The 26,155-nt window shown below is 45.7% G+C and overlaps 1 protein-coding gene across 1 annotated transcript in view; it reads right to left on the bottom strand.

Annotated features, from left to right (window-relative positions):
- EVL (Enah/Vasp-like) overlaps window positions 1-25,815 on the bottom strand; it is a 147,230-nt gene extending 121,415 nt beyond the window's left edge. Inside the window, exon 1 of the mRNA XM_027520713.1 lies at window positions 25,773-25,815. Within this exon, the coding sequence (XP_027376514.1) occupies window positions 25,773-25,777 (5 nt within the window). The 5' untranslated portion in view covers window positions 25,778-25,815. The remainder of the gene's footprint in view (window positions 1-25,772) is intronic.
- Between the last annotated feature and the right edge of the window lie 340 nt (window positions 25,816-26,155).

Here is a 26,155-nt window from a genome sequence, read left to right as displayed (position 1 = left end):
GTTGGTGATGGACAGGGAGGCCTGGCGTGCTGCGATTCATGGGGTTGCAAAGAGTCGGACACGACTGAGCAACTGATCTGATCTGATCTGATGAATATTTAGGACTGATTTCATTTAGGATGGACTGGTTGGATATCCTTGCAGTCCAAGGGACTCTCAAGAGTCTTCTCCAACACCACCGTTCAAAAGCATCAATTCTTTGGCGCTCAGCTTTCTTTATGATCCAACTCTCACATCCATACATGACTCCTGGAAAAACCATAGCCTCATACAGACAATGCGACTCTAACTGATTTCATGAGACAGGCAATCTCAAATGAGAGCAAGCTGTGGAGCCTGAGACTAGGCCTGAAACACTCCCAGGTACAGAATAAACACCTGTTGAGTGAACTAAGGAACAGATGAATTGAGAGGCAAGAGAGTGCAGCAGTGCTGAGTTTTGGAGCCAAACAACAGCTGAATTTAAATACCAGTTCTGGGGACTTCCCTGGTGGTCCAGTGGCTAAGACTCCACACTCCCAATATGGGGGGCCTGGGTTCAATCCCTAGTCAGGGAACTAGATTCCCACATGCTGCAACTAGGAGTTCAAAGCTGCAAATAAGACTCAGCACAGCTAAACAAAGGGCTTCCCTTGTGGCTCAGCAGGTAAAGAATCCACCTGCAATGCAGGAGACCTGGGTTTGATCTCTGGGTTGGGAAGATCCTCTGGAGAAAGGAAAGGCTACCCACTCTAGTATTCTGGCCTGGAGAGTTCCATGGACTGTATAGACCATGGGGTCACAAAGAGTTGGACACGACTGAGCAACTTTCACTTTCACAGCTAAATAAATACTTAAAAAAAAAAAAAAAATCCAGATTTTCAAATACCAGTTCTGTCACTTCTTAGTTGTTAAGCTTGAACAACTTATTTTAGCCCCTTTGACCCTCAGTTTCTTCATCTATATAACGGGATTATACCAACTCAAGACTATATGTGGATTAAACAGTGAAGGACAGGGAAGCCTGGCATGCAGCAGTTCATGGAGTCGCAAACAGTCGGGCACGGCTTAGCAACTGAACAAGTGAGACGGTGAACGGGAAAGCAGTCTGCATTTAGCAGAAGTTCAATAAAAACGAGCTCATCTCTCCCCGAGTGCCAGGTCTGCTGATGACAAACTGCGTGACACTGGACAGGCTGTCTCTCTGAGTCTGTTTTTATAGCTAGAAAGTGAGTATAATGTTTACTTACCCTGTGGGATGTTGTGATTATTATGTAAAACTTTTCTGTACAGTGTAAGACACTATAAAAGGAAAGACTTATTACTGTGATTATTATGGGAGTTTTTTGGGTCGATTTATTTCACAGCCTCTTGGCTCCAATAAACTTAATTCAAGTAGCCTTTAAAACCTGAGAACCGGGTGGATTTTATTAATTAGTACTAATTTACTGACCTTCATGAGCTTTCCTAGAATACCCTAATCCCTATCTATCTGAAAATAAAGTCTACCTTGATCTGACTGGAATCACTGCCTCTCGAGAAACCCTGGTCTAGGTCAGACTGTACAGCACAGAACCGAGGAGCCGCCCTCAGCGCTGGGTGCTTGCAGTTCTGGTCTCCTGATGGTAACCATGGGAACCCTTACTTCTTCCCACTGTTTAAGAGGAAGGACTAAGCTATCCTGGGTGCCTCCAGCTGAAACCCTTACCTCACAGACACACTCAGTCTCTGGCTGGGAAGCACCTCAGTGACTGTCGACGTTCACAGAACCCATCAGGGTGGCCAAAGAAGCCCCTGCCCTGGTGAGCAAGGTGGGGCTATCGTCCTGACTGTACGGAGGGCGAAGCCACAGACCCGTGGGGTTAGGAGGTTTGCCATGACCAGAGTCGAGCCTTATCCTGCCAGACCTGCTTGCTAACTGAAAGGGACCTCACATGGTACTTCCGTTTGGGAAAGGTGCAGACGGAGGGAGAAGAAAGCACGCCTTCAGTCCTGCTTCATCAGGGGCCGGGCCAGAGGCTGACCCCGGGAGCAGCATCTGCAGATTCCTTCACTCTTCCTATGGATCACCTCACGCTGACTTACGCTGCCCTAACTGTGGATGTCCAACACCCTGAATAGTTCTGTTCTGGGTCAGAAAGCTCCACAGAACCACAGAAACCACACCGTATTGGGCCTGGGACATCATTTAGTTCGATCCTCTCCATTCACAGATAGATCAGTGGTGACGATGAGGCTCAGAGGAGGGGAATGATTCACCAAGACCACCAGTGAGCACGGGCAGAACCCAGATCTCCTCTGTCCATCCTCAGCCTGTCTCCATGACAACCCTACTTCATCCCTGCTCCCTATACCCTCCCTGTCCTAAGCCTTTCTATCCTCTCCCAGAATCCAGGTCAGTGGACACTGAGAATACACCATACGCCCAACTGTGGCAGTAAACCCCCAGTCTCCAGACCATGACTATTACATGTAAGGGATGAGCCTACGCGCTGATTAATATGTGCAGGACGCCATCACCCTGCCCTTTAGGCAAGAACAGCAACCAATACAAGAAACTGAACCGCCTTTTCCTTCTGCTTCTGAGTTGAAATTACTCAAAGAAAAGCCAATCTGTTATACGTTAACCATACCAGACATGCTGACAGAGCCACATTTGGGTAAACAATTATGTGTACAACCAATTTTTAAAATGAATGTTTAAAAAACACGGGGACTATTCGAGTACTAACTGAAGGCGAGGGTCACAGGTTAAACAGTGTCTGGAGCTCCAGCACTGTCGGTTCTGAGCTGTACCGTGCTGGGACGCTCAAACCTAGGGCCTGCTGGGGCCCGTGCTGTCTACCACGCGGGCAGCTCACTGGTCTCTTTGTGCCCCAGGCTCCTCAGCATGAAAAGAGAATGTGGGAGCACCTCAGCTACCTTCTGTGAGAACCATAAAGAGATGATGTGTGTTCAGTGTTGGAACAGGGAGGGCATGTGAAAAGTACTCATTAATACGAGCTACTGCTATCCTTTACTATTATTCCTATTTTTAACACTTTACTTATTTGGCTGCAGTGGGTCATAGCTATGGCCCACAGGGTTTTCATCACAGCACGGGGCTCTCTAGCTGTGGCGCACGGACTTAGCTGCCCACTGGCATGCGGAATCTTAGTTCCCTGACTAGGGATCAAACCTGAGCCCTGCACTGGAGGGCAGATTCTTAACCACTGGACCGCTGGGGAAGTCCCTGCTACCCTTATTATTAGTAAGTACATAAATGGTGAAGCAGAGTTCAGGTCTTTCTAAGCTGCACTTTTACACTTAATCGTATTTCCACAATCTATAAAATACGATTAGATGACTGCCCCGAGAGAGCTGACTTCAAAAGAGAGAGTAATAGAGGAAACTTTTAATCTTAAGAAAGGTTTCTGAACTTTGCTGACATCCTAGGACATGCCAGACGACACTTCCTCCACAGTTAAAGCATCTATTCAGTCGTCGTTCTTATGCAATTTTCACGGTTAGGCACTCTTTAACAGTTATCTCTTACTTTCCCAAGCAAATAACCAACCCTGGTGGATGGGAGAAAGGGTAAGAAGCGAGGCCACCCCGCCCCGCACCCCCCCCACCCCGATTCTTTACACACCCTCACGCCTCTACTACCCGTCACCAGTAGCTGAGATGGGAGCCGCCATGGCAAGGACACTGTTTCCAAAACGCTTGGCGAGTGAAGCTGAAAGGAGCAGAGGCAGAAAAGAAAAAAGCAAATGGTCTCCCTCGGCACCACAACCGTGGGAAGCAGACGCCTGCTGTTCAAGCCACCAAAAAAAAAGAAATAAAAAGGAGGAATTTATTTTATGTTGTAGCAAATCATGGAAGAGTACACAAATGACCTGCAACAAAGGCGCAATGGCAACTCAACGGGGAGAGGGCAGTCTCTCCAACAGACGGTGCAAAACAATGCAGAATCTGTATAAAAAATGAACAGAGACCTTACTTCCTACAGCACTTAAGAATTACCGCATCGATCCTTAAGTGGGTCACAGATGTAGTGTAAGAGTTAAAACTATAAACCTCAAGAGGAAAACACAGGAGAAAATCTCCCTGATCTTGACTTGGGCAGAGAAGGATTCACAGAAGAAAGTGTTGGTGGGCTGGACTTCATCTAAATCAAAGACGTGCTTCAAGACACCACCAAGAAGATGAAAGGGCAAGCTACAGATGGGGGTAAATCACAGAGCTGATAAATGGCTTATGTTCAGAATGAGTAACCAGAGGAGATTTCTGGCTTATATCCAGAAATCTCAAAACTCAACAATGAGAGACAACCATAATATAAATGGAGAAGAACCTAAATATCCAACAATGAGGACTGGTTAGATAATCTAGATACCTCCAGTCAACAAAAGACTAGCAAACTGTTAGAAGGTAAACTCTTCTGAAAGAAACAACGTGGACCAACAGGAGAGGTGGGTAAATGGACAGAGAGTGACAAAGCTTATGCGGTGGGATGGTGGCGGGATATATGCATTTACCAGGTAGCTCGATTTTTTGACGTCTGAAAATTTTCATAATAAAATGTTGAAAAAAGCTAAGCACTAGAATATTTCACAAGTATGCCGTTAAACAGGATGCACTGGTACATAAAAAAGACTACAAAGCTGTATGCACAGAACAAATCCACAAGATATACATCTTTTTTTAACGTGTGGTCAGAAGAAAAGGCCCCAGAGCAGAAAGTCGACAGTGACCGCCTGGGCGATGTGATGAGGCTGCTTTTCCTCTTATTTTTGCTGACCCATTGCCTTTAAATTTTCTACTATGATCAACTATTTTTGTGATTTAAAAACAGAGGTGCCTTAATAGTAGTGAAGTAAGAAATACTTTCAGACAAGAATTTACTTGTCACAAACTCGGTGACAGAAAATGCTCCCCTCTAAAAAAAGCTTGAAGAGTCTTGAGCTTATGCAACATACTTTCGGTGAACAATTCTTTCAGCCTGCTACTGCCTCCTCACTGGACTTTGTGCCAGATTCTGAAACTCACAGCAATCAGGGCTGCACACCCGGAAACATACCTATCAGAATTCTGCGCCCGTCTCACCACAGCCACGACGCACCTGGAGTCAACAATGCGTGAGAACCACAGACGGACTGGAGCCTGTTCTACACAGCTCCAGAGAGCAGGGTGTTTCACCCGGGGCAAAGTCAAGGAAATGACCACCACAGTCTAATAACTTGGGTGCTGTGATGGATGATGTAGGACTTGGATCAATTAGCACACATTTTTCAGAGAAGCAAATACACACTGAATATAAGAAGAAGGGAGAGACACCTAGGGCTGGGTTACTAACCTAATAACCCAGGGAACACCTAACCACCAAAATTATAAGAGCAGACGCTGGGTGAATTCCTGTCACATATAATGGCTATGATCACACTCATTCACTCAGGAAATATTTACTGAGCGAAGATTCATTCATTTAGTGAGTGCTTATGATGCAATAATGGAAATTCCATGATCTGTGCTGTCCACACGGTGCCACGTGTGCTGGCTGACACTTGAAACTGGCATCACAACCAGGAAGACTGTCATATACAAAGAACACGTGAGGCTAGGTTCCTTATAAACTTGGAGAACAGAGGAAACCAATCTGAAGAGGCAGAGAGAGCCTAGTTCATCCAAGACTTTATAAACTATGCTAAGAAGTTATAACTTTATCCAGAAAGACAGAGAAATATTCTGAAGAAACTTAGGAAGAGAATATTAACTCAGAGTTGAGTATTGACAATTTAACAAAATACCGAGGAGACAATTAAAGAGGTAAAGAAGGAAAGTGGAATGTGACTACGGCACTTTACTGATAACCTATTTATGTCAGTATCACAGCTCCGGAGAAAGGGCAACAGACAAAAGATAGTTTAGGGAAGAAGAAATGATGATGACGCATCCGCCTGGATCTGGGGAGAGGGAATGAATGACTTCATCAAGCCTCCAGGTTTCAGTTCGGGCCACAGCTCACTGAGAATGAGGATTCGGGAAGAAAAGTCTGGGAAGGAGAGCAGTGCATTCAGTTTTTGTTTTTTTTTTTAGCAGATTTATTTAGAAAGAGATTTTCATTCCATAGAAGTAACCCATTTAAGTACACAATTCAGCGACTGTTTAGTATACTTACAAAGCAGTGTGACCATCCCTGCAATCTAATTTTACACTGTTTTTATCACCCCCCAAACAAAAACCTCACACCCACCAGCAGCCACCCCCCATTCTCACCCCTTAACCTCAGCACCTACTAACCTACTTCCTGTCCCTACAAACTTGCCTCTTCTGGACATTTCATATAAACGGAATCACACAGTATGTGGTCTTCTGTAACGGGCTTCTTTCTCACAGCATAATATTCTCAAGGTTCCCCCATGTTTTATCAGGATGGGCACCTCGTTCCTTTTTTATTGCTGAATAATATCCCACTGTACCACATTTTATTGATCCATTCATAAGGACGTAGACATTTGGGTCCTTTTCACTGTTTGGCTACTACAAATAAAGCTCCTATGAACACTCATGTACAGTTTTGTATGGAGGTACATTTCATTTCTCTTGGGTATATGCCTCAACGTGGAAACGCTGAGACATAAGGAAACTCTACGCTTAACATTCTGAAGATCGACCAGACTGTTTCCCAAAGCAACTGTACATTCTCCCAGGCGATGTTTGAGGTTTCCAATATGAGATTTATCTACAGAGTCACTTACCCAATGTGTGAAGATTAATTACCCACATCCTCATCAACATTTGTTATTAGCTGTCCTTTTATAAAAAAAAAGAAAATTCATTTTTGGCTGTGCTGGGTCTTCGCGGTTGTCAGCAGACTTTCTCTAGTTGCAGAAAGCGGGGGCTACCCTTCACTGAGGGGCCCGAGCTCCTCACTGCAGTGGCTTCTCTTGTTGCTGAGCACGGGCTCTAGAACAATGGCTCAGCAGTTGCGGCTTACGGGTTTAGTTGCTCTGAGGCATGCAGAATCTTCCCAGACCACGGATCGAACCTGCGTCCCTGCATTGGCAGGCAGACTCTCTACCCCTGGGCCACTGCGGAAGCCCTCATCCGTCCTTCTGAGTCCAGTGAGAGGCCAGAGGTACCTCACTGTGGTCTGGTTTGTCCGTCCTCATATCTAATGATGCTGAGCACCTGTTCGTGTATCTATTGGCCATGTGTATCTCTTCTCTGGAGAAGTGTCCATTTGAATCATTTGCCCCCTTTTAAGGTGGGTTGTCTTTTTATTACTGAGGTGGAAGACTTCGTTGTGTATTTTAGATGTAAATCCCTCATCAGGTACTTTCTCTCATTCTGTGAGTTGTCTTCTCACTTTCTTAACAGTATGATTTGCAGCACGTTTTTAGTTTAGATGAAATCCAATTTATTGTTTTTTCTTTTATGACTTGTGTTTTGGTGTTACATCTAAAAAAACATTGCCAAATTCAAGATTTACTCTTATATTTTCTCCTGTAAGAAAGTTTTAGCAGGCTTCCCTGGTGGTCCAGTGGTTAAGAATCTGCCTTGCAATGCAAGGGACGCTGGTCCGGGAAGATCCCACATGCCAAGGGGCAACCGAGTCCATGTGCCTCAACCAAGGAGCCTACATTTTGGAGCACCCAGGCTGCAGTGACTCTGGGGAAGCCCCCGCGACGAGAGGCCCCAGCACCGCAACTAGAGTGGAAAGAGCCCTCCCGCAGCAACGGGGACCCAGCACGGCCAAAAATACAGATAAGTAAAGAAAGACATATTTATTAAAAAAAAAAAAAAAAGGGTTAGCTTCAACATTTAAGTTCATAATCTAAAAGTTAACTTTTGTATATGGAAGTAGGGGATTCAGCTTCTGTATGTTGATAATCAGGTGTCCCAGCATCTGTTGAAAAGGGTGTTTTCCCCCTTGAATTTTCTTGGCATCTTTGCCAAATACCAACTGCTCATAAAGACAGTAATGGTGAGTCTAAGTTTAGGCTCACTGACTGTGAGGTACCTGTGCTCTAGCTTCTTGGCGATAAGCTACATGAGTGGATAATCATGTCTTCTACCCACAGCCCAGCAATCAGCACAGCTGCTACTGCTGCTAAGTCACTTCAGTCGTGTCCGACTCTGGGAGACCCCATAGATGGCAACCCACCAGGTTCCCCCATCCCTGGAATTCTCCAGGCAAGAACACTGGAGTGGGTTGCCATTTCCTTCTCCAATGCATGAAAGTGAAAAGTGAAAGTGAAGTCGCTCAGTCGTGTCCGACCCTCAGCGACCCCATGGACTGCAGCTCCTCCGTCCATGGGATTTTCCAGGCAAGAGTACTGGAGTGGGGTGCCACTACCTTCTCCGAATCAGCACAGGGGACTCGATAAAACTCAGAGTGATTCTGTCCGCCTGTGCGGTCCCAGTGATGCGGCCTGCCTCACCCACAGGTGCGGACACGCTCTCCAGGTGGTTCTCTTTCTAGGGCTGCTCTTCTAGCCGGGACTCTGTCCTCAGTGTCCTGTTTACACTTACACAGTGACACAAATCCAGGAGGGCATTTTCCTTCTTCCTAGGATAGGAAGTCCCTAAAGATGCTCAGTCAGAAATCTCAGTACAAGAATGGGTACATTTGATTTTCAACTGTTTACAGGCACAGAGGCTCCAAGTGTGGTGTTTCTGTTTTGTATAAAGGGTTTCAATTGAGTGCCAGGCCCAACATTTTTCTGTGTTCAGGCTAATGTTAGAGAACTTAAATTTTTAAATGCTAATAATGTCCCTTGTGGCTCAGCTGGTAAAGAATCCGCCTGCAATTCGGGAGACCTGGGTTCGACCTCTGGATTGGGAAGATCCCCTGGAGAGGGGAAAGGCTACCCCCTCCAGTATTCCGGCCTGGAGAATCCCATGGATGGTCCATGGGGTCTCAAAGAGTCTGACACAACTGAGGGACTTCCACTAATGACGTCAGTGGGTCAGAGCTCAGTGAAAGGGAAGTCCTCAAAAGGACCACTAATTAGAGATAAATTATGAGTAACTTGAAGAACTGAGGACATTAAACTAAATTAACGAAAGACGTCCTGAGAACATTGTCTTCAAGTGATAATAAATCCGTGCAAAGAACTGCAAAAGGGAAGAACCAACACAGAAGATGAAAGACCCCAGTCAAGCCCATTACAAATGCAATGGATAAATAAATAAATAAACACTGTGTGGACCAGACCTGTTTTCTGGCACTTTCACCTCAGATGCCCCATCCCCCCCACTTCTTGGCTACATAGTAACACCCAAGGCCCAGCTCTCACTGCCTGATCCCTAGTACCTTTCAAGTACTCAAAATTTACCTTTGAAGTAAATTTTTAAGCAGATATGCTACACGAAAATAGATAAAGAGTAGTTCTGTATTTATAAGAGAAGTCTATACTTAAAAAACAACAACTCACATTTACTACAGTACTAAATTTAAAATTCTAAAGTATTTTTAAAGTAGTCACATTTAGGGAATTGCCTGACTGTCCAATGGTTAGAACTTGGCACCATACCTGATTGCTGGGGGCCCAGGTTCGATCCTTGGTTGGGAAACCTAAGATACCACAGCTGTGTGGTGTGGCCAAGAAAAGGGTATTCACATTTACTGAAATTATGTTTTTATGAAGTGTTTAACATCAGCTCTACCATGTACAGTAACATCCGTGTGTGTTCACATTGCCTAAGCCAAGCTCAACAATGTACATGTCTCTCAAAGATAAAAACAAGAGTCAAAATACTGACCTCCAGGGGCTCTTCTAGTTCTAAGATCTGAATGCCTATGACCATTATTCTAATTTCTCTCCTGTCCTTACCTCAAAGCTACATAGTAGGGGATTAAGCAAAGATGATTCAGTTCAGTTCAGTCGCTCAGTCGTGTCCGACTCTTTGCGACCCCATGAATCGCAGCACGCCAGGCCTCCCTGTCCATCACCAACTCCCAGAGTTCACTGAGACTCATGTTTATTGAGTCAGTGATGCCATCCAGCCATCTCATCTTCTGTCGTCCCCTTCTCCTCCTGCCCCCAATCCCTCCCAGCATCAGAGTCTTTTCCAATGAATCAACTCTTCACATGAGGTGGCCACAGTACTGGAGTTTCAGCTTTAGCATCATTCCTTCCAAAGAAATCCCAGGGCTGATCTCCTTCAGAATGGACTGGTTGGATCTCCTTGCAGTCCAAGGGACTCTCAAGAGTCTTCTCCAACACCACAGTTCAAAAGCATCAATTCTTCGGTGCTCAGCCTTCTTCACAGTCCAACTCTCACATACATACATGACCACAGGAAAAACCATAGCCTTGACTAGACGGACCTTTGCTGGCAAACTAATGTCTCAACCATGCAAATATGCCCAAGGACAACTGGCAGCCACACACAGCCACACTTGTTCACACTGGCCCTCCACTGAAAACCAAAAACACTCTTGTCCAGGAGTCTGAGTTAGCCTCTAAGCTGAGATGACCATGGTGAACAAGAAAAGGTGAAACACAACTTATCTCCTTAGATATACTAATCATATTTCTTTTAAAATCCAAGTCTGATTATTTCATTATGTCTATTCCTATTGTCTGTTTTCTGTTCGTTTTGGGTTAAGTGTTCTCGTATATCTGATAATTCTTGATTGAATGCCAGTCATTGCATATGAGAAGTGCATAGATAATTCCAGGCTCCTAGAGGATTTGCTTTTGTTTCTGACACGCAGGTATGACAGAGGCACAAACCACTCCAGATCACCTTAATCTAGTTAGGTACAGAGATGAGACAAAGCAGTGCACTCCAGCTCCTGAGACGGCCAGTCTGTGTTCAGTTCACTCTTGTCCCTAAGAAGAGCCCTTAGGAAAACTGGGGTGTACTAGGGCTTCTCCTTCTCAGCAAGGGTGTGCACCAACTTCAAAAAAATTTCCCGACCCATGAATCTGCCTAAAGCTCTAATTATCTTCTCAGTTGACAATTTCAGCGCTGACAACTGCTTCAAGAAAAGAAATGGTGCCAAATGTAGGGTTACCTGACATCTCTACCTACACCGTGGCTCTGAAAATTCCTTCTGCCTCGTGGTTCTCCTATGCCCTCAAACTGACAATTCTTTCTCAACTTTTCACCTTGTCTTGTTCTTAGTTCATCTTAGGCCCAAGTGATCTGACAGAACACTGCCAGAAGTAGAATCCCCAATCCAGTACAAAAGCCTTGCTCAAAACTGAACCAGACTGCAACTTTCTAACATAAAATACACATCATCTAATTCGAGTCTTCTCTAGTTGACTTTTACAACTTCTGCAGTTCTGAAATGTGAGTTTTTCCCAGGGAACTAACTGAATCAGGCGATGAAGCAATCTGGAGTGTGAGAAAACAGAACTGGCATTGCTGTTGACTAAGAGAAAACCATAAAGCCCTAATTAAAACAAAGCATCAATCAAAACTAATTTCATCATGCCCTGTAATCTAAAATCTAACAGGCCTCATGGCTGGAACGGGAGGCATGGAGCTCCCTTCAAAAGATGACACAGCTGGAACCTGGGCGCTGTAAACCCCTAGACCTGGAGCCCAACACACAACAGACGCCCGGGAAGGCCAGTTCCCCGGCCCTTGCTCCTCCTCCCCGCCCCTCCCTGATCCCCACCAAGAGGTGGGCGGACACTGAACACAGGCTGAAATTTCAGCACAGTCCAATTCTCTCACTACAAAGTCTAAGGTTCATTCTCAAGTTTCTGGTGTACTGAACAGGAGGAACTGGGGTTGAGGTCATAAAAATGAACTCATGAATCAAGACAGCAAATGCTCTTGTCTACTTTGGCCTGTAACTAAAGAGGAAACCATGGGTGAAGAAGAGTGAAAAAATAAGAAATCTGAGCTTCATGTCCCTGGCTCAGGTGGTAAAGTATCTGCCTGCAATGCGGGAGACCTGAGTTCAAGCCCTGGGTTGGGAAGATCCCCTGGAGGAGAGCATGGCAACCCACTCCAGTACTCTTGCCTGGAGAATCCACATGGACAGAAGAGCCTGGTGGGCTACAGTCCATGGGGTTGCAAAGAGCCGGACACGACTGAGCAACTAGGCCACAATATATGTGGCCTAGGCAAGGCCTCTAGAGTCTGAGAAACGGGCTATTTCTCATCTGAGAATAGGGGGCTCATGTGCCAGTCAACAAACATTTCCTGAGCACGTACTACCTTTCAGAGAAACCAGACCCAGTCTTGATCTCAGGACTAGATCAGCAGTTCTCAACTCTGGCTGCATACTTAACTAGAGATTTTAAATAAACTGCAACCCACTCAAGTGTTCTTGCCTAGAGAATCCAGGGACGGGGGAGCCTGGTGGGCTGCCGTCTATGGGGTCACACGGAGTCGGACATGACTAAAGTGACTTAGCATCAACAACAACAAAACACTTTATTTCGGATTAATGGACTCTCTAAGGCAGGGCCCTAGCACTGGAAGAGGGGTGGGGAAGAAGGCCTTTTCAACTGTTTCTGATGCCCAGTGAGGGTTAAAAATCACTGGACTTACAGAATTTCTAAGTTTCTGAATCTAATTTTCTATGGTTTGACAAATGAATATTTTTTTACAGGTAAAAGGCTCCAAAATAAACCAGCTTCATTCATACTTTGGTGAGAGGGTGACTGAGGTTAAGGGCGCCTTGACTGTGCTGAAAATCCTATCCTGAGGGGTCACATTGACTGTTGAGTGTCCTCCAGCCTCACAGATGCCTCCTCGGATGCATATTCAAAAGCCAAACATCACGTTATAAGCGAGAACTTGTCCCAAGGGGCATTCAGATGCCTGAATCATGCCATTCTGGATTTGTTCCTTTGGGTTAAAGCACAATTTGGCCACGATTTTTGTCACATCTGTTTAACGTGAGTGCTACTAATTGATCATTTTCTTTAAAATCAACTCGCTAAAGCAGTAAGAGAGGATTAGCCCTCCTAAATATTAAAACACACGATAGAGCCTCTTTAATCAAATGAGATATTGGCACACAAATAAATACAGACCAATGGAACCTAAGATTGAGGGCAGGAGAAGAAGGGGACGACAGAGTATGAGATGGTTGGATGGCATCACCGACTCAACGGACATGGGCTTGGGTGGACTCTGAGAGTTGGTGATGGACAGGGAGGCCTGGCGTGCTGCGGTTCATGGGATCGCAAAGAGTTGGACACGACTGAGCGACTGAACTGAACTGAACTGGAACATAACAGAAACTCCAGAAATGGGTCAAATTAATTAAATATGACAAAGGACAGAATCTAAAAACACTGGGAGAAAATGGAATTTTTAATAAGTCGTACAGAGATAACTGAAAAACGAGATGGAAAAGGCTAAAATTGGATCTAGCTCTCAAACCTATATATTCAATTCCAAGTGGATCAAAGATTTAAAAGTTTGAAAAGAAAAGAGAAACGATACAGGAAGTAGGGAAAAAAAAATAGGTGAATTCAACCTGGGGATGTACAAAACTCTCTAGCTATGACTGAAAATCAAGAGGCAGTAAAGCAAAAAAAATTGAAAAAAGAAATACCCACAAAGTCACATGCATTAAGCACCTCGTCTGCATCATTTCAGCTCTTCCCGCCTTAACTATTTTTATTCCAGCCATTCCTGAGGCAACTAGTTTTGTCCAGGCTCTGACCTGTGTCCAGTGCCTGCCTGGGGGTTGAAGGGGGGTTTGTTGTGGCCCCAGAGAGCTGCCACGTGTGCCCTCTCGGGACCCACTGAGAGCACCAGCAGGGGCAATATATGCCATGTGGGGCAGTCCTCTGCCAAATGAAGACAGGACCTAATGGATATATCACCCTTCCTTCCCCCAAATATCGATCCTACGCTCTCCTCCAAACACACATGAGCCTTCATCTTGGGTAGTTTTCCAGAGAACCCAGTTAAAATACCACTAATCTGATGCAGTGATTTTTTTCTAATAAACATAAACATTTAATTATTAAAATTTAAAAAGCATTCAGCAGAAGGATCTTAATTCCCTACTCTTTAAGCATGGGCTACGCAACAGTACTGGGCTTCCCTGGTGGCTCAGTGGTAAAGAGTTCAGGAGATGCAGGTTCGATCGCTGGGTCAGGAAGATCCCCCGGAATAGGAAGTGGCAACCCACTCCAGTATTCTTGTCTGGGAAATCCCATGGACAGAGGAGCCTGGCAGGCTACGGTCCATGGGGTTGCAAAGGAGTCAGACACGACTGAGCGACTGAACAACGACAACATGAACAAGGACTGTTTTGAAAAGACGACACATGAAAAGGGGATGAAAGAATAACTTTACAAGGATGAAACCTGACAAACGCCGCTTCAGCCAGGTGATCAAGGTCAACGTCCACAGCGACAAAGCACGCTGCAGGCACACACCCTCCGTAATGTGCAACGCAACGTCGCTTTCTCCATGAGCTTCCTGCCCCAAACTAACAACCCCAGGCTAACCACGAGCGAAACATGAAACAAATTCCAACAGAAGGGCGTCCTGCAACATATCTAAGTAGCAACATATCTCAAAACAGCCAAGATCATCAAAAAACAGAGACAATCTGGAAAAGTATCACAACCGAGGAGCCTATGGAGATTTAAGACCTAAATGTAATGTGGTATTCGGGATCAGAACATGGAACAGAAAAAGGACATTAGGTCAAACAAACAACTGTGGACTCCAGCTATTAATACTGTTATCAATAGTAGTTCACTAAATACAACCAATGGGCCATGCAAGATGCTAACAGTGGAAACGGTACCAGTGGAGATATGTGTATGGGAACTCTCCGTACTCTCTGCTTAATTTTTCCATAAATCTAAAGTGGCTTTAACACGTAAATTCTATTAATAAAAAGAGAAAAAGGCTTATGAAAAGCATTCCTCCATCCCCAGCAATGGGGCCTGGGGTCTGCATTTTGGAAGGACACATGGTGATTCCTCAGAGAAGGCAATGGCACCCCACTCCAGTACTCTTGCCTGGAAAATCCCATGGACGGAGGAGCCTGGTAGGCTGCAGTCCATGGGATGGCTAGAGTCGGACACGACTGAGGGACTTCACTTTCACTTTTCACTTTCATGCATTGGAAAAGGAAATGGCAACCCACTCCAGTGTTCTTGCCTGGAGAATCCCAGGGACGGGGGAGCCTGGTGGGTTGCCGTCTATGGGGCCACACAGAGTCGGACACGACTGAAGCGACAGCAGCAGTAGCAGCAGCAGCATGGCGATTCCTACGCACATTAAAGTCTGAGAAACACCAGGGACACCTGTAAGTTACAGCGCACAGCGTCCTTACAAAGAACAAAAGAGGAAAGCAGAAGCCAGCCACACGTCGATGAACAGATCCTGTCCCCCGGCAGTGGTACGGAAGCACGGGATGACAGCGCCGTCACCCCAGGAACTCGTCAGGCACGCCAGCATCGCACAATTGGGAGCGGCCTGGAATGTTGTGCTTGGAAGGGCCCGTGAAGAGGCGGAATGAATGTCGTGATTTATTGCCCATTTGGGGTGCAAGTGGCAGCGTCGATTTTCGTAAAGCATCCACCAAGCACCAGGCACAGCGCTAGGCTCTCGGGACCCAACAGAGATCGAAGTAGGTATAACCCTCAATGAGGCTTAGGCCGAAAAAGGTAAGTACAATAATTATGAATACAAAGAGTAACAGCAGAGGAAATATGGAATCCCACAGAGCAAACAAGAAAGGGCCCTCCTCCCTGAGGAAGTGACATTTCAACTAAGATTTGAAGGCTAGGCACTAAGCAAGCTGAAGAGGAAAAGGAAGCAGCTGACCTCAGGTTAACTCGTAAGCTGGTCCATCAGACCTCTGCTTACGTAAGGATCCTTTGAGAGAGAATGGAAACTAGATGACAGAGACAGACACAGCTCCACAGCGAGCCCAGGACGGAGCACAGCGCCCAGAGAGTGTGTGAGGTGCTGGAAGCTTTACAGAGCACGCCCAGGACAAACATGTGACAAGGGGAAGAACTGGAGAAGGAAAGAGGCTCGCCAAAGCGGTTCCTGTAAGGGACGGTGTCCATCTCCTCTAAGACACTCGGGACGCGCGTCCCATCGGCTCCCACTGTGCTTTCTGCTACCACGTCCGTCAATTTCACAGTCAACTGCTCAACTGCAGTGCCTATCTCTGCATCTAAGTTTTAGTACAATTATCTTCTCTACCCCAAAATAACATGCCTGTTTTGTCTTTATTTCAGTAGTTATATTTTGTGTCTTTTATAGAGAATGTCCCTGAATCATTTTTAGAAGCTGAAGTATCAATAGCAACTGTGGTTTCTAATGCAAAAAATTATCACCTATGGTAGATAAGTTAGGCAGCAATCTGACAAAAGGGAAGAATATCTGAAATCAGAAAACTGTCCCAGATCATCCAGGGTTTACCTTGCTCACAGACATAACAAGGTGAGCTGGGGGAGGTAAACAGCTAACTTTTATTGAACAGCATACACTGAGAACTTTTTATGTATTCTTGTTTGAGCCTTGCAAACCTAAGAAGGAAGCAAACGTAAGAGGCCTTGCAAACATAAGAAGGATTATCCTCATTTATATTTGAGAAAACTGGAGGGTCATAAAGGTTAAGCAATTTGCACCAAGGAGAAGGAAATGGCAACCCACTCCAGTGTTCTTGCCTGGAGAATCCCAGGGACGGGGGAGCCTGGTGGGCTGCCGTCTATGGGGTCACACAGAGTCGGACACGACTAAAGCGACTTAGCAGCAGCAGCAGCAGTCAGCTGGTAAAGATTGGTTCTGGGGCAGAATCCAGGTCTATTAGACTCTAAAACCCAGGCTGCTTAGAATAGGAGGGACAAAAGGTGGCCTAAATCAATATGAAAAGAAAGTTCATTCACATTCCTACTTTAAGTCCAAACCCAAGAACAGACATCTTTCACACAGCCTTAAAGACAAAGACAGACAGTCCATCTTCATACACAGTTGCTTCAGGGGACTCGGGACCAGGGCTCCCCCCATTGGCAAACAGGTGCAACCACACCATTTATTTCTCATTCCTTTTCTAATCCTCAAACTTTTTGGGAAAGGAACCTCCAAGTTAAGACCAGGAATATAAAGTTCCTTTCATGAACATTATCTTTCTCTTTTTCCTGCTTAAAATTTACATTCTGATAATATATATCAAAAGACATTGGTACCAGTAATACTATTTTGCTACCTTATTTTAAGAAAATAATTAGAGATGCAGCCATTTTACATGTTTTCAAAGAACATTAATAACAAAGGGGAAATGCATACATGTCGAATGCAAAAATGCTCAATACAAATACACAGTAAATTATCAATTTTGTGAAAATGTCACTCTCACATATGGAAAAGATAAAGGAACTATACCCCGTGTTTAACGGGTTATCCTTCCTTCAACAGTAGGATCAATGCTGATTTTGTCTTCTTTATACTATGTTTTCAAATTCTCCACATTCAATATAATTGCATTTAAAAAATATATTTCTTTATTTGGCTGTGCCGGGTCTTAGCTGCATGTGGCATATGGGATCTAGTTCCTGATCAGAGATTGAATCCGGGCGCCCTGCATTGTGAACGCAGTATCTCAGCCACTACACCGCCAGGGAAGTCCCACTTAAACCAGAAAAAATGAGAACTGCTGCTAGAAGTCATTTCTGTAAGGTCTTCTCCATTCAGGATGGGAAGGGAAACAGCTGTTCACTGAGGGGACCACTGTCCTCCCCACTTCGCCCAGCCGCAAGCTAGAGGCCCTCTTCTTTAAGCCGTTACTGCACTACCCTAGCACTTGTGATCTTCACTCAACAACGAACAGTCATCAAGCTTACAGTCTACTGCAAGATTCAAGCTTGGTAGACGACAGATTCCCTTTAAAGGGAAAAAAATCTTGTGAAACAATGCTGGTTTATTTTCATGTAGCTTATTCAGGTGCAACTTAAAAAACTAAGTTGAAAATTTCTTATATTTATGTGACTAGATATAAACAAAACTGCCAAACCAGCAAAATTCAAAATGACATTACTTCCAATAAAAAGATGACATTGCTTATATTGAAAATCATCACTCAGGTACTTCCCTGGCAGTCCAGTGGTTAAGACTCCGAATTTCCACTGCAGGGGGTGCGAGTTCAATTCCTGATAGGGGAAGTAAGATCTCACATACTGCACAGCCAAAATGTAAATACTAAAAAAAAAAAATCACCCCCAGATAAATATGGTAATGACACAGATAGGATGTCTAAAAATAAGCAGATAGGACGAGAGAGAAGAGCCAAAGACACACACACAGCAGCGCCACAGCTCCACAGCTGGTCTCCCTGGACGACTCCCACAGACACCTGGAGGTGTGCTGTCTGTTCCGCAGCAACAAGCTCGGAGGTGTGCTTGGACTCCAGTGTGTTAGCCAGTGCGGACTCACTGTGACACGAAGACCATGTTTGTGCCTGGGTTGCTCACACTGTGCCCTATAATCGCACTGCGTTCTGCAGAACTCCAAACGGATACAGTGCCCTTGGCCCAGGGGAGACAGTTCCCTACCAGACCTGTGAGATGCGAGCCTGACCAACACACACACACACACACACACACACACACACACACACGGCTGGCCCTGGTGATGAGAGGCTGACCATGCCTTACACACACACACACACACACACGGCTGGCCCTGGTGATAAGAGGCTGACCATGCCTTATACACACACACACACACACACACACACACACACACACACACACACACACACACACACACACACACAGCTGGCCCTGCTGATGAGAGGCTGACCTTGCCTTACACACACACACACACACACACACGGCTGGCCCTGGCAGGGAGAGACACACACACACCTGGCCCTGGTGATGAGAGGCTGACCGTGCCTTACACACACACACACACACACACACACACGGCTGGCCCTGGCAGGGACAGGGACACACACACACACACACACACACACACACACACCTGGCCCTGGTGATCAGAGGCTGACCATGCCTTACACACACACACACACACACACACATGGCTGGCCCTGGCAGGGAGACACACACACACACCTGGCCCTGGTGATGAGAGGCTGACCGTGCCTTACACACACACACACACACACACACACACACACACACGGCTGGCCCTGCTGATGAGAGGCTGACCATGCCTCAAACACACACACACACACACACACACACACACGGCTGGCCTTGGTGATGAGAGGCTGACCATGCCTTACACACACATACACACACACACACCTGGTGATGGGAGGTTGACCCATGCCTCTCTCTCTCTCTCTCTCTCTCACACACACACACACACACACACACACGGCTGGCCCTGGCGGGGGCAGGTAACCTTTCTGAGCACTGAAGGTAATGGTCCTTCAGATGTTCACACACACACACACACACAGCTGGCCCTGGCGGGGGCAGGCAACCTACATACACACACATGGCTGGCCCTGGCAGACACATACACACACTCACACGGCTGGCACTGGTGGACATGCAGGCGTGCACACACACACACACACACACACAGCCGGCCCTGGTGATGGGAGGCTGACAGTGCCTTACATACACACATACACGGCTGGCCCTGGTAATGGGAGGCTGACCATGCCTTACACACACATACACACCTAGTGATGGGAGGCTGACCCATGCCTTACACACACACACACACACACACAAACACACACACACGCACGCAGGCAAACTTTCTGAGCACCGAGGGTAAAGCTCCTTCAGAAGTTACCACGCACCCTGGAGCGGATTTTGGGATCCACATGTTTGTACTGCTGCTCAACATTCCTGGTATCTCTGCCACATACCTACTGACATAATCAAATATCTGATCAGCAATTCTGAAGAACAAATGTAGTTTGAATCTTTACCTCATATTCCAGACAATTTGAAGGATGCAATTTCTTCAAATTTTATATATAAAACAGAAAACAAAACTTACCAAACTTCTAGACAAATGCTATCTTAAATGTAAGAAAAATTCCAAATAAAAACTTAGTAACATAAATCTTAAACTTCTATATATCAGATCTTTAAAAGATAAAAGGCAGGTAGGGAAAATGTTCACAGAAGAGAATCTTCCCAAGAGATAAATAATTAAAGTATATAAACAGAAATATTTTGAATACTGTATATGTGGGTGTCTTGTTTTTAAGTAGAAAAAGGATTCAGAAAGGGGTCTAAGCGTCTATAAATCTTTTAGGGATGGGGACTGTTTGGGGGAGGGGGTTTGGTTCCTTCTTCCCATCTAACCCCGTACCAATGAGAGGGCCTCCAAAGATGATTTCTGAATAAGGATATGAGAATACATAAGGTCTGCTAGAAAAAAAGAAATAAGAATTCAGGCAACAGTCTAGAAAATTAAAAAAAACTCAATGTACTAAGTCACTTCAGTCGTGTCTGACTCTTTGCGACCCTACAGACCGTAGCCTGACAGGCTCCTCTGTCCATGGAATTCTCCAGGTAAGAATACTAGAGTGGGTTGCCATGCCCTCCTCCAGGGATTTTCCCAACCCAAGGATCAAACCCTCGTCTCTTACATCTTCTGCACTGACAGGTGGGTTTCTAACACCAGTGTCACCTGGGAAGCCAAGAAAGACTCAGACACAGCCTAATTATCCAAGTCGTCTGACTGAACAGAACTTTTTACCACAGTATGTGGACATGTCCCTCAGGTGTTCAGTTTATTTGTTAGAATGCATCTCCAGCCCTATGCCTTTCTAAGACACTCCTGGACAGGGTCAGTTCAGAGGTTTCATTTCTGACCCTTTTCAATCTATGCACTCCCATGAGATTATCTAGCAAGAAAAATATGACATTTTCATTTAAAAAATGTCAGCACTGAACAACAGGATTTTCACAGATGAGCCATACCACTTATAAATATCTAAATTAAACGAGGTGACAACAAAGGTAACGCAAAGACCCCCTCGACTCATTTAGGACCATCTGCAAAAGCCCAGTGTTTGAGGTGCATGAAAACACACACATATGGATGTTTAACTACAAACAGTCTGCAACAGAGAACCATGTCAAACTGTTAGCAGCATTCTAAAAGAAAAAATCCATAAAGAGAAAGGGGAACTGGATGACTCGTTTTGGAAAAAGTATTCAAAAACTTTCATTCCTATTTCCATGACTTGTCATCTGATCCCCCAAAATGGGATCTGAGAACTCTATTATAGATCAAAGCTGTGGTACATATACACAATGGAGTATTACTCAGCCATTAAAAAGAATACATTTGAATCAGTTCTAATGAGGTGGATGAGACTGGAGCCTATTTTACAGAGTGAAGTAAGCCAGAAAGAAAAACACCAATACAGTATACTAACGCATATATATGGACTTTAGAAAGATGGTAACAATAACCCTGTATGCGAGACAGCAAGACACAGATGTATAGAACAGTCTTTTGGACTCTGTGGGAGAGGGAGAGGGTGGGATGATTTGGGAGAATGGCATTGAAACATGTATAATATTATATAAGAAATGAATCGCCAGTCCAGGTTCGATGCAGGATACAGGATGCTTGGGGCTGGTGCACTGGGATGACCCAGAGGGATGGTACTGGGAGGGAGGTGGGAGGGGGTTCAGGATGCGGAACACGTGTACACCCATGGCGGATTCATGTTGATGTATGGCAAAACCAATACAATATTGTAGAGTAATTAGCCTCCAATTAAAATAAATAAATTTATATTAAAAAAATGTTCTAGTCAAGTGGATTTATCAAACAAACAATGAAGGAAATCAAAACAGAAAAAAGAAATGAATGTTAAAAGGGAGAAACAGCAACTGCTTCCTTTGCTTTACAGTAATGATCTGCCATTTTTTCCAATTAATTACTTGCTAAAAGGAAATAAAGATTTATTCTTAAAGCTACCTTGATCCTAAGCGCATTTCACAAACTGAAATGCTCTAATATAGTTATAACACAAGAAAATATGTGGTGTTATTCTCCACAGCTTCTGTAACCCGATAGCTTAAGTCTCCTCCAAAACTGAATGCTGACTCAAGCTGTCCCTAATATCAGGGACTTTTTGCATATATGCTAAGTTTCTTCAGTCACGTCTGACTCTGCGACTCCGTGGACTGCAGCCCACTAGGTTCCTCTGCAGAGAAGGCAATGGCACCCCACTCCAGTACTCTTGCCTGGAAAATCCCATGGACGGAGGAGCCTGGTAGGCTGCAGTCCATGGGGTTGCTGTGAGTCGGACACGACTGAGCGACTTCACTTTCACTCTTCACTTTCATGCATTGGAGAAGGAAATGGCAACCCACTCCAGTGTTCTTGCCTGTTGAATCCCAGGGACGGGGGAGCCTAGTGGGCTGCCGTCTATGCGGTCACACAGAGTTGGACACAACTTAAGCGACTTTGCTGCAGCAGCAGCAGCAGCAGCAGCAGCAGGCTCCTCTGTCCATTCGATTTTCCAGGCAAGAGTACTGAAGTGGGTTGCCATTTCCTCCTCCAGGGATCCTCCCGCTCCAGGGACTGATTTTGAGTCTTAGGTCTCCTGCATTGGCAGGCGGGTCCTTTACTACCAGCACCACCACATCAGGGACTATTACTTCCAGTAAACATGAACTGAGTAAATCAGAACAATCCTCCAGCTGGAAAGAACTAGAAAAGCAGGGGGAAAATAGAGTAAAAGTCTGCCTGGAGGCTTGAAGGAAGAAGGGACATCAGATGCTCAGGGAGATGAGATCAGTACTTGGGGCTACTTTTCCCTGGGGGTGTTTGCCAGCTCTAGGGGGAATCCTAAAAGCATGGCGTTGGGCTGGCGGATAACGGGGCTAGAGAAGAGATGAACACTGGCACTAAAGGCCAACAGAACAGGTAGAAACATCCTGATCCTTGAGACTGCACCCAAGAGACTCCAGGTTATACGTGCCCCATTTGTCTGGCAAAAGCAAGTGTGAATTATCTCTGGAAGAGAAAAACATCATCTTGGGCAAATGACTTTCTACAAACAATTTTGCAAATCTAATGTCCAGCAGAATTAAAACAAATTAAAAAGCAAAAACAATTAGACACATAAGGAGATGAGACAATATGAATGAAAAACAAGGAAAACAGATATTGGAAATGACTTACAAATACTGCCACAATGGGACACACTTCAGGCATTAAATATACCGTGTTCAAGGAGCTGAAAGACAATACTGATAATGTTGGCAGATAGCTGGAAACTATACAAAGAAACTATAAAAAGAAAGCCAAATCGAAATTAAAGAACCAAAAACCACAGAATAACTGAAATTAAAAACTCAAGTGATAGGAAAGAGAACAGAGGGGAGATCCAGAATGAAGGAAAAAGAGACAGAAACCACAGAAGGAAGGTTAAGAGACACAGAAGATAGAGTGAAATAGCCTAACGAGCATAACTGTAGTGCTAGAAGGAAAGGGGAGAGGGAATGGGAGAGAAGCAATATATGCAGTCCTGATGGCACAAGACTTCCAAAATTAATGAAAGACATGAACCCAAAGATTCAAAAAGCCCTAAGTTATGTTCATCTTTTTTAAAAAAAAAATCCATACAGCACAGAAAATACTGCTGAAAACCAAAGACAGAGAACATTTCAAAAGCAGCCAGATGAACTTCCCGGGTGGTCCAGTGGCTAAGACTCCAGCTCCCAATGCAGGGTGCCCACGTTTGGTCCCTGGTCACAGAACTGGATCCCACATGCCCCAACTAAGAGTTCTGCATGCTGCGATGAAGATCGAAGATCCCGCGTGCCTAAGACCCAGTAAAGCCAAATAAATAAATCTTTTTTAAAATAAGTAAGTTTTTAAAAAATTTAAATGGAGAAAAACATTACTTTCGAAGAACGACAGACAAATGATGTCTCAACAGAAAACAATCGATGTTAGAAACCATGAGCTATCTTTAAAGTGCTAAAAGAAAATAATGGTAAACCAAGAATTTTGCTACTACTGAAAAACCCTTCTAAAATGGAGGAAACTGTTCTAAAATTAGACTGTGGCAATGGTTTCCTAAGTCTGTGAAAATACTGCATGTGTGTGTGTGTATGAAAATACTAAAAATCACCCAACTGTATACTTTAAATGGGTATATTTTAGGATATGGGAATGATATCTCAAGAAATCTTTTTCAATGAAGAATAAATAAGGAAATCTGTGAACGCTAAGAATTTGTCACCAGCAGACTTGCACTAAAGAAATTCTAAAGGGAATTCCTCAGATGAAAAGAAATGATTCCAAATGGAAGACTGGAAGATGACGAAGGTGGCACAGCAACGCGATGGGGAAAAGATGATGTTTTTTAATAAACAGTGCTGAATAAATGGTTCTGGTAAAAATGGAAAATTTGACCCCCTTTTCACAAGCTACACAAAAGTCACTTCCAAGTGGACTGTGGATCTTACTTTGAAAGGCAGGGCAATAAAATGTTATAGTAAGCTATCTTCTTGACTTTGACAGAGAACTCCCACAAATTAGGAAGAAAAAGATGTGTAAACCCCAAAGACTTCTGAACAGGTACTTCATAAAAGAAGATATCAAATAAACATAAAAAGATGTTCAGCTTCATCAGTCTGCAAGAAACCATAATCCAAAACCACAATGGGATACCTCACCAGGCTGCCCGCACAATCACCAGGATGGCTAAAATTCAAGACTGGCAATACCAAGTGCTGGCAAGGAAGCAGAGCACAAGAAGTCTCATACACTTGCTGGAAGGAGTGTAAACTGGTACAGGCACTTCAGAAATCTGGTGTTACCTCTTAAAGTTGGAAGATACAGGTATCTTTTGACCTATAAGTTCTACTGCTCAGACGGTCAAGAATCTGCCTATGATGCAGGAGACCCAGGTTCGATCCTTGGGTTGGGAAGATCCCCTGGAGAAGGGAATGGCAACCCATTCCAGTACACTTGCCTGGAAAATCCCAAAGACAGAGGAGTCTGGCGGGCTATAGTCCATAGAATCGCAAAGAGTCGGACACGACTGAGCGGCTAACGTTTTAGAAACAAACGTCCTCAAATAGCGGAATGGTTAAGATGTAGTATCTTCATATAATGGAATACGACAGATTAATAAAAATGAGCAAGTTAGGAGGTAATGGATGAATTTCAGAAACATCTTGAGTGAAAGAAGCCGGACACACAAAGAATATATATTGCATAAGTATTTCATTTATATAAAGATCACAAAACTGGCAAAAATGAAAGACACTATAGTGTTTACGGGATGTATGTTTGGAAGGTACAATTACCCAGACAAAAGGCAAGGAAGTTGATTATCCGCAAAAGTCAGGATTGGGTGACCTCTGGAGAGAGAGAATTTCGAGTTCCTGGGGCTGGCAATGTTTTTTCTCGAACTGATAACCATCAACCCCCCCTGGCTGGGTAATGAACCACGGAATGGTACGTTGCGGGTCTTGCACTTTAGTGGCGTGCAAGAAGAAAGGAAATGGGGACTAGAAAAAGGGAGCAGAGGCAGGCGAGCAGCTCCAGGTGGAAGGACACGACCCCTTAACGTGCGAGCTCGGGGCGGCGGCACAGGGCGGCCGAGACCGAGGGCACGAAGTCCGGGGGAGGGCGGCCAGAGTTGGGGGGCTGCTTGGGGCCGGGCGCGGCCACACACGTCCGCGGGGTCGCCTCCCTACCCGGCCCCCAGCCCCCCGCGAGTGCCTCCCGCGAGCTGCACAGGCGGGCGCCGCCCGCGCCGACTGCCCCAGACCCTCCCAGCGTCCCCGAAGCCCCCCCACCCCCGGTGCTCCTGAGGCCCTCCCTGCGTTCCGCACGCCGCCCTCCCGGCCTCCCCAAGCGCCCGCCAGACTCACCTCATTGTCGCTGCCGGGGCGGGCGGGCGCGCGGGCCGGGGGGCGCGGCGCGGGGCGCGGGGCGTTAGCGGGGCAGCCGGCCCTGGGCGCGGCGGCTCCGCGTCTCGCTGGGCTGCGGGGGGCAGCGGGGGCACATCTTCTCCGGGCGGGCGTCCGGGCCGCTAGCTGCGGGGACGGGCTGAGGCGGCGGCGCCTGACAGCCGGGCCCCGGCCCCTGCCATCTTGGCGGGCGCGTGCCCGGGCCGCCGTGTGCGCGCGCCGCCGGGGGTTGGGGGGAAGGGAGAAGAGGGGAAGGGGCGAGCGTCGTCCGGGTCCCGCCGGCCGGGGAGGAGCGCGCGCGCCCGCCCGAGACTCGGGGCTCAGTCCCCGGGCGGGCGCGGGCG

This window comes from Bos indicus x Bos taurus, chromosome 21, assembly GCF_003369695.1.
Source record: "Bos indicus x Bos taurus breed Angus x Brahman F1 hybrid chromosome 21, Bos_hybrid_MaternalHap_v2.0, whole genome shotgun sequence".
NCBI lineage: Eukaryota > Metazoa > Chordata > Mammalia > Artiodactyla > Bovidae > Bos > Bos indicus x Bos taurus.
Note: the sequence above shows the minus strand (reverse complement) of the source record. Positions and strands in the feature narration are given on the sequence as shown.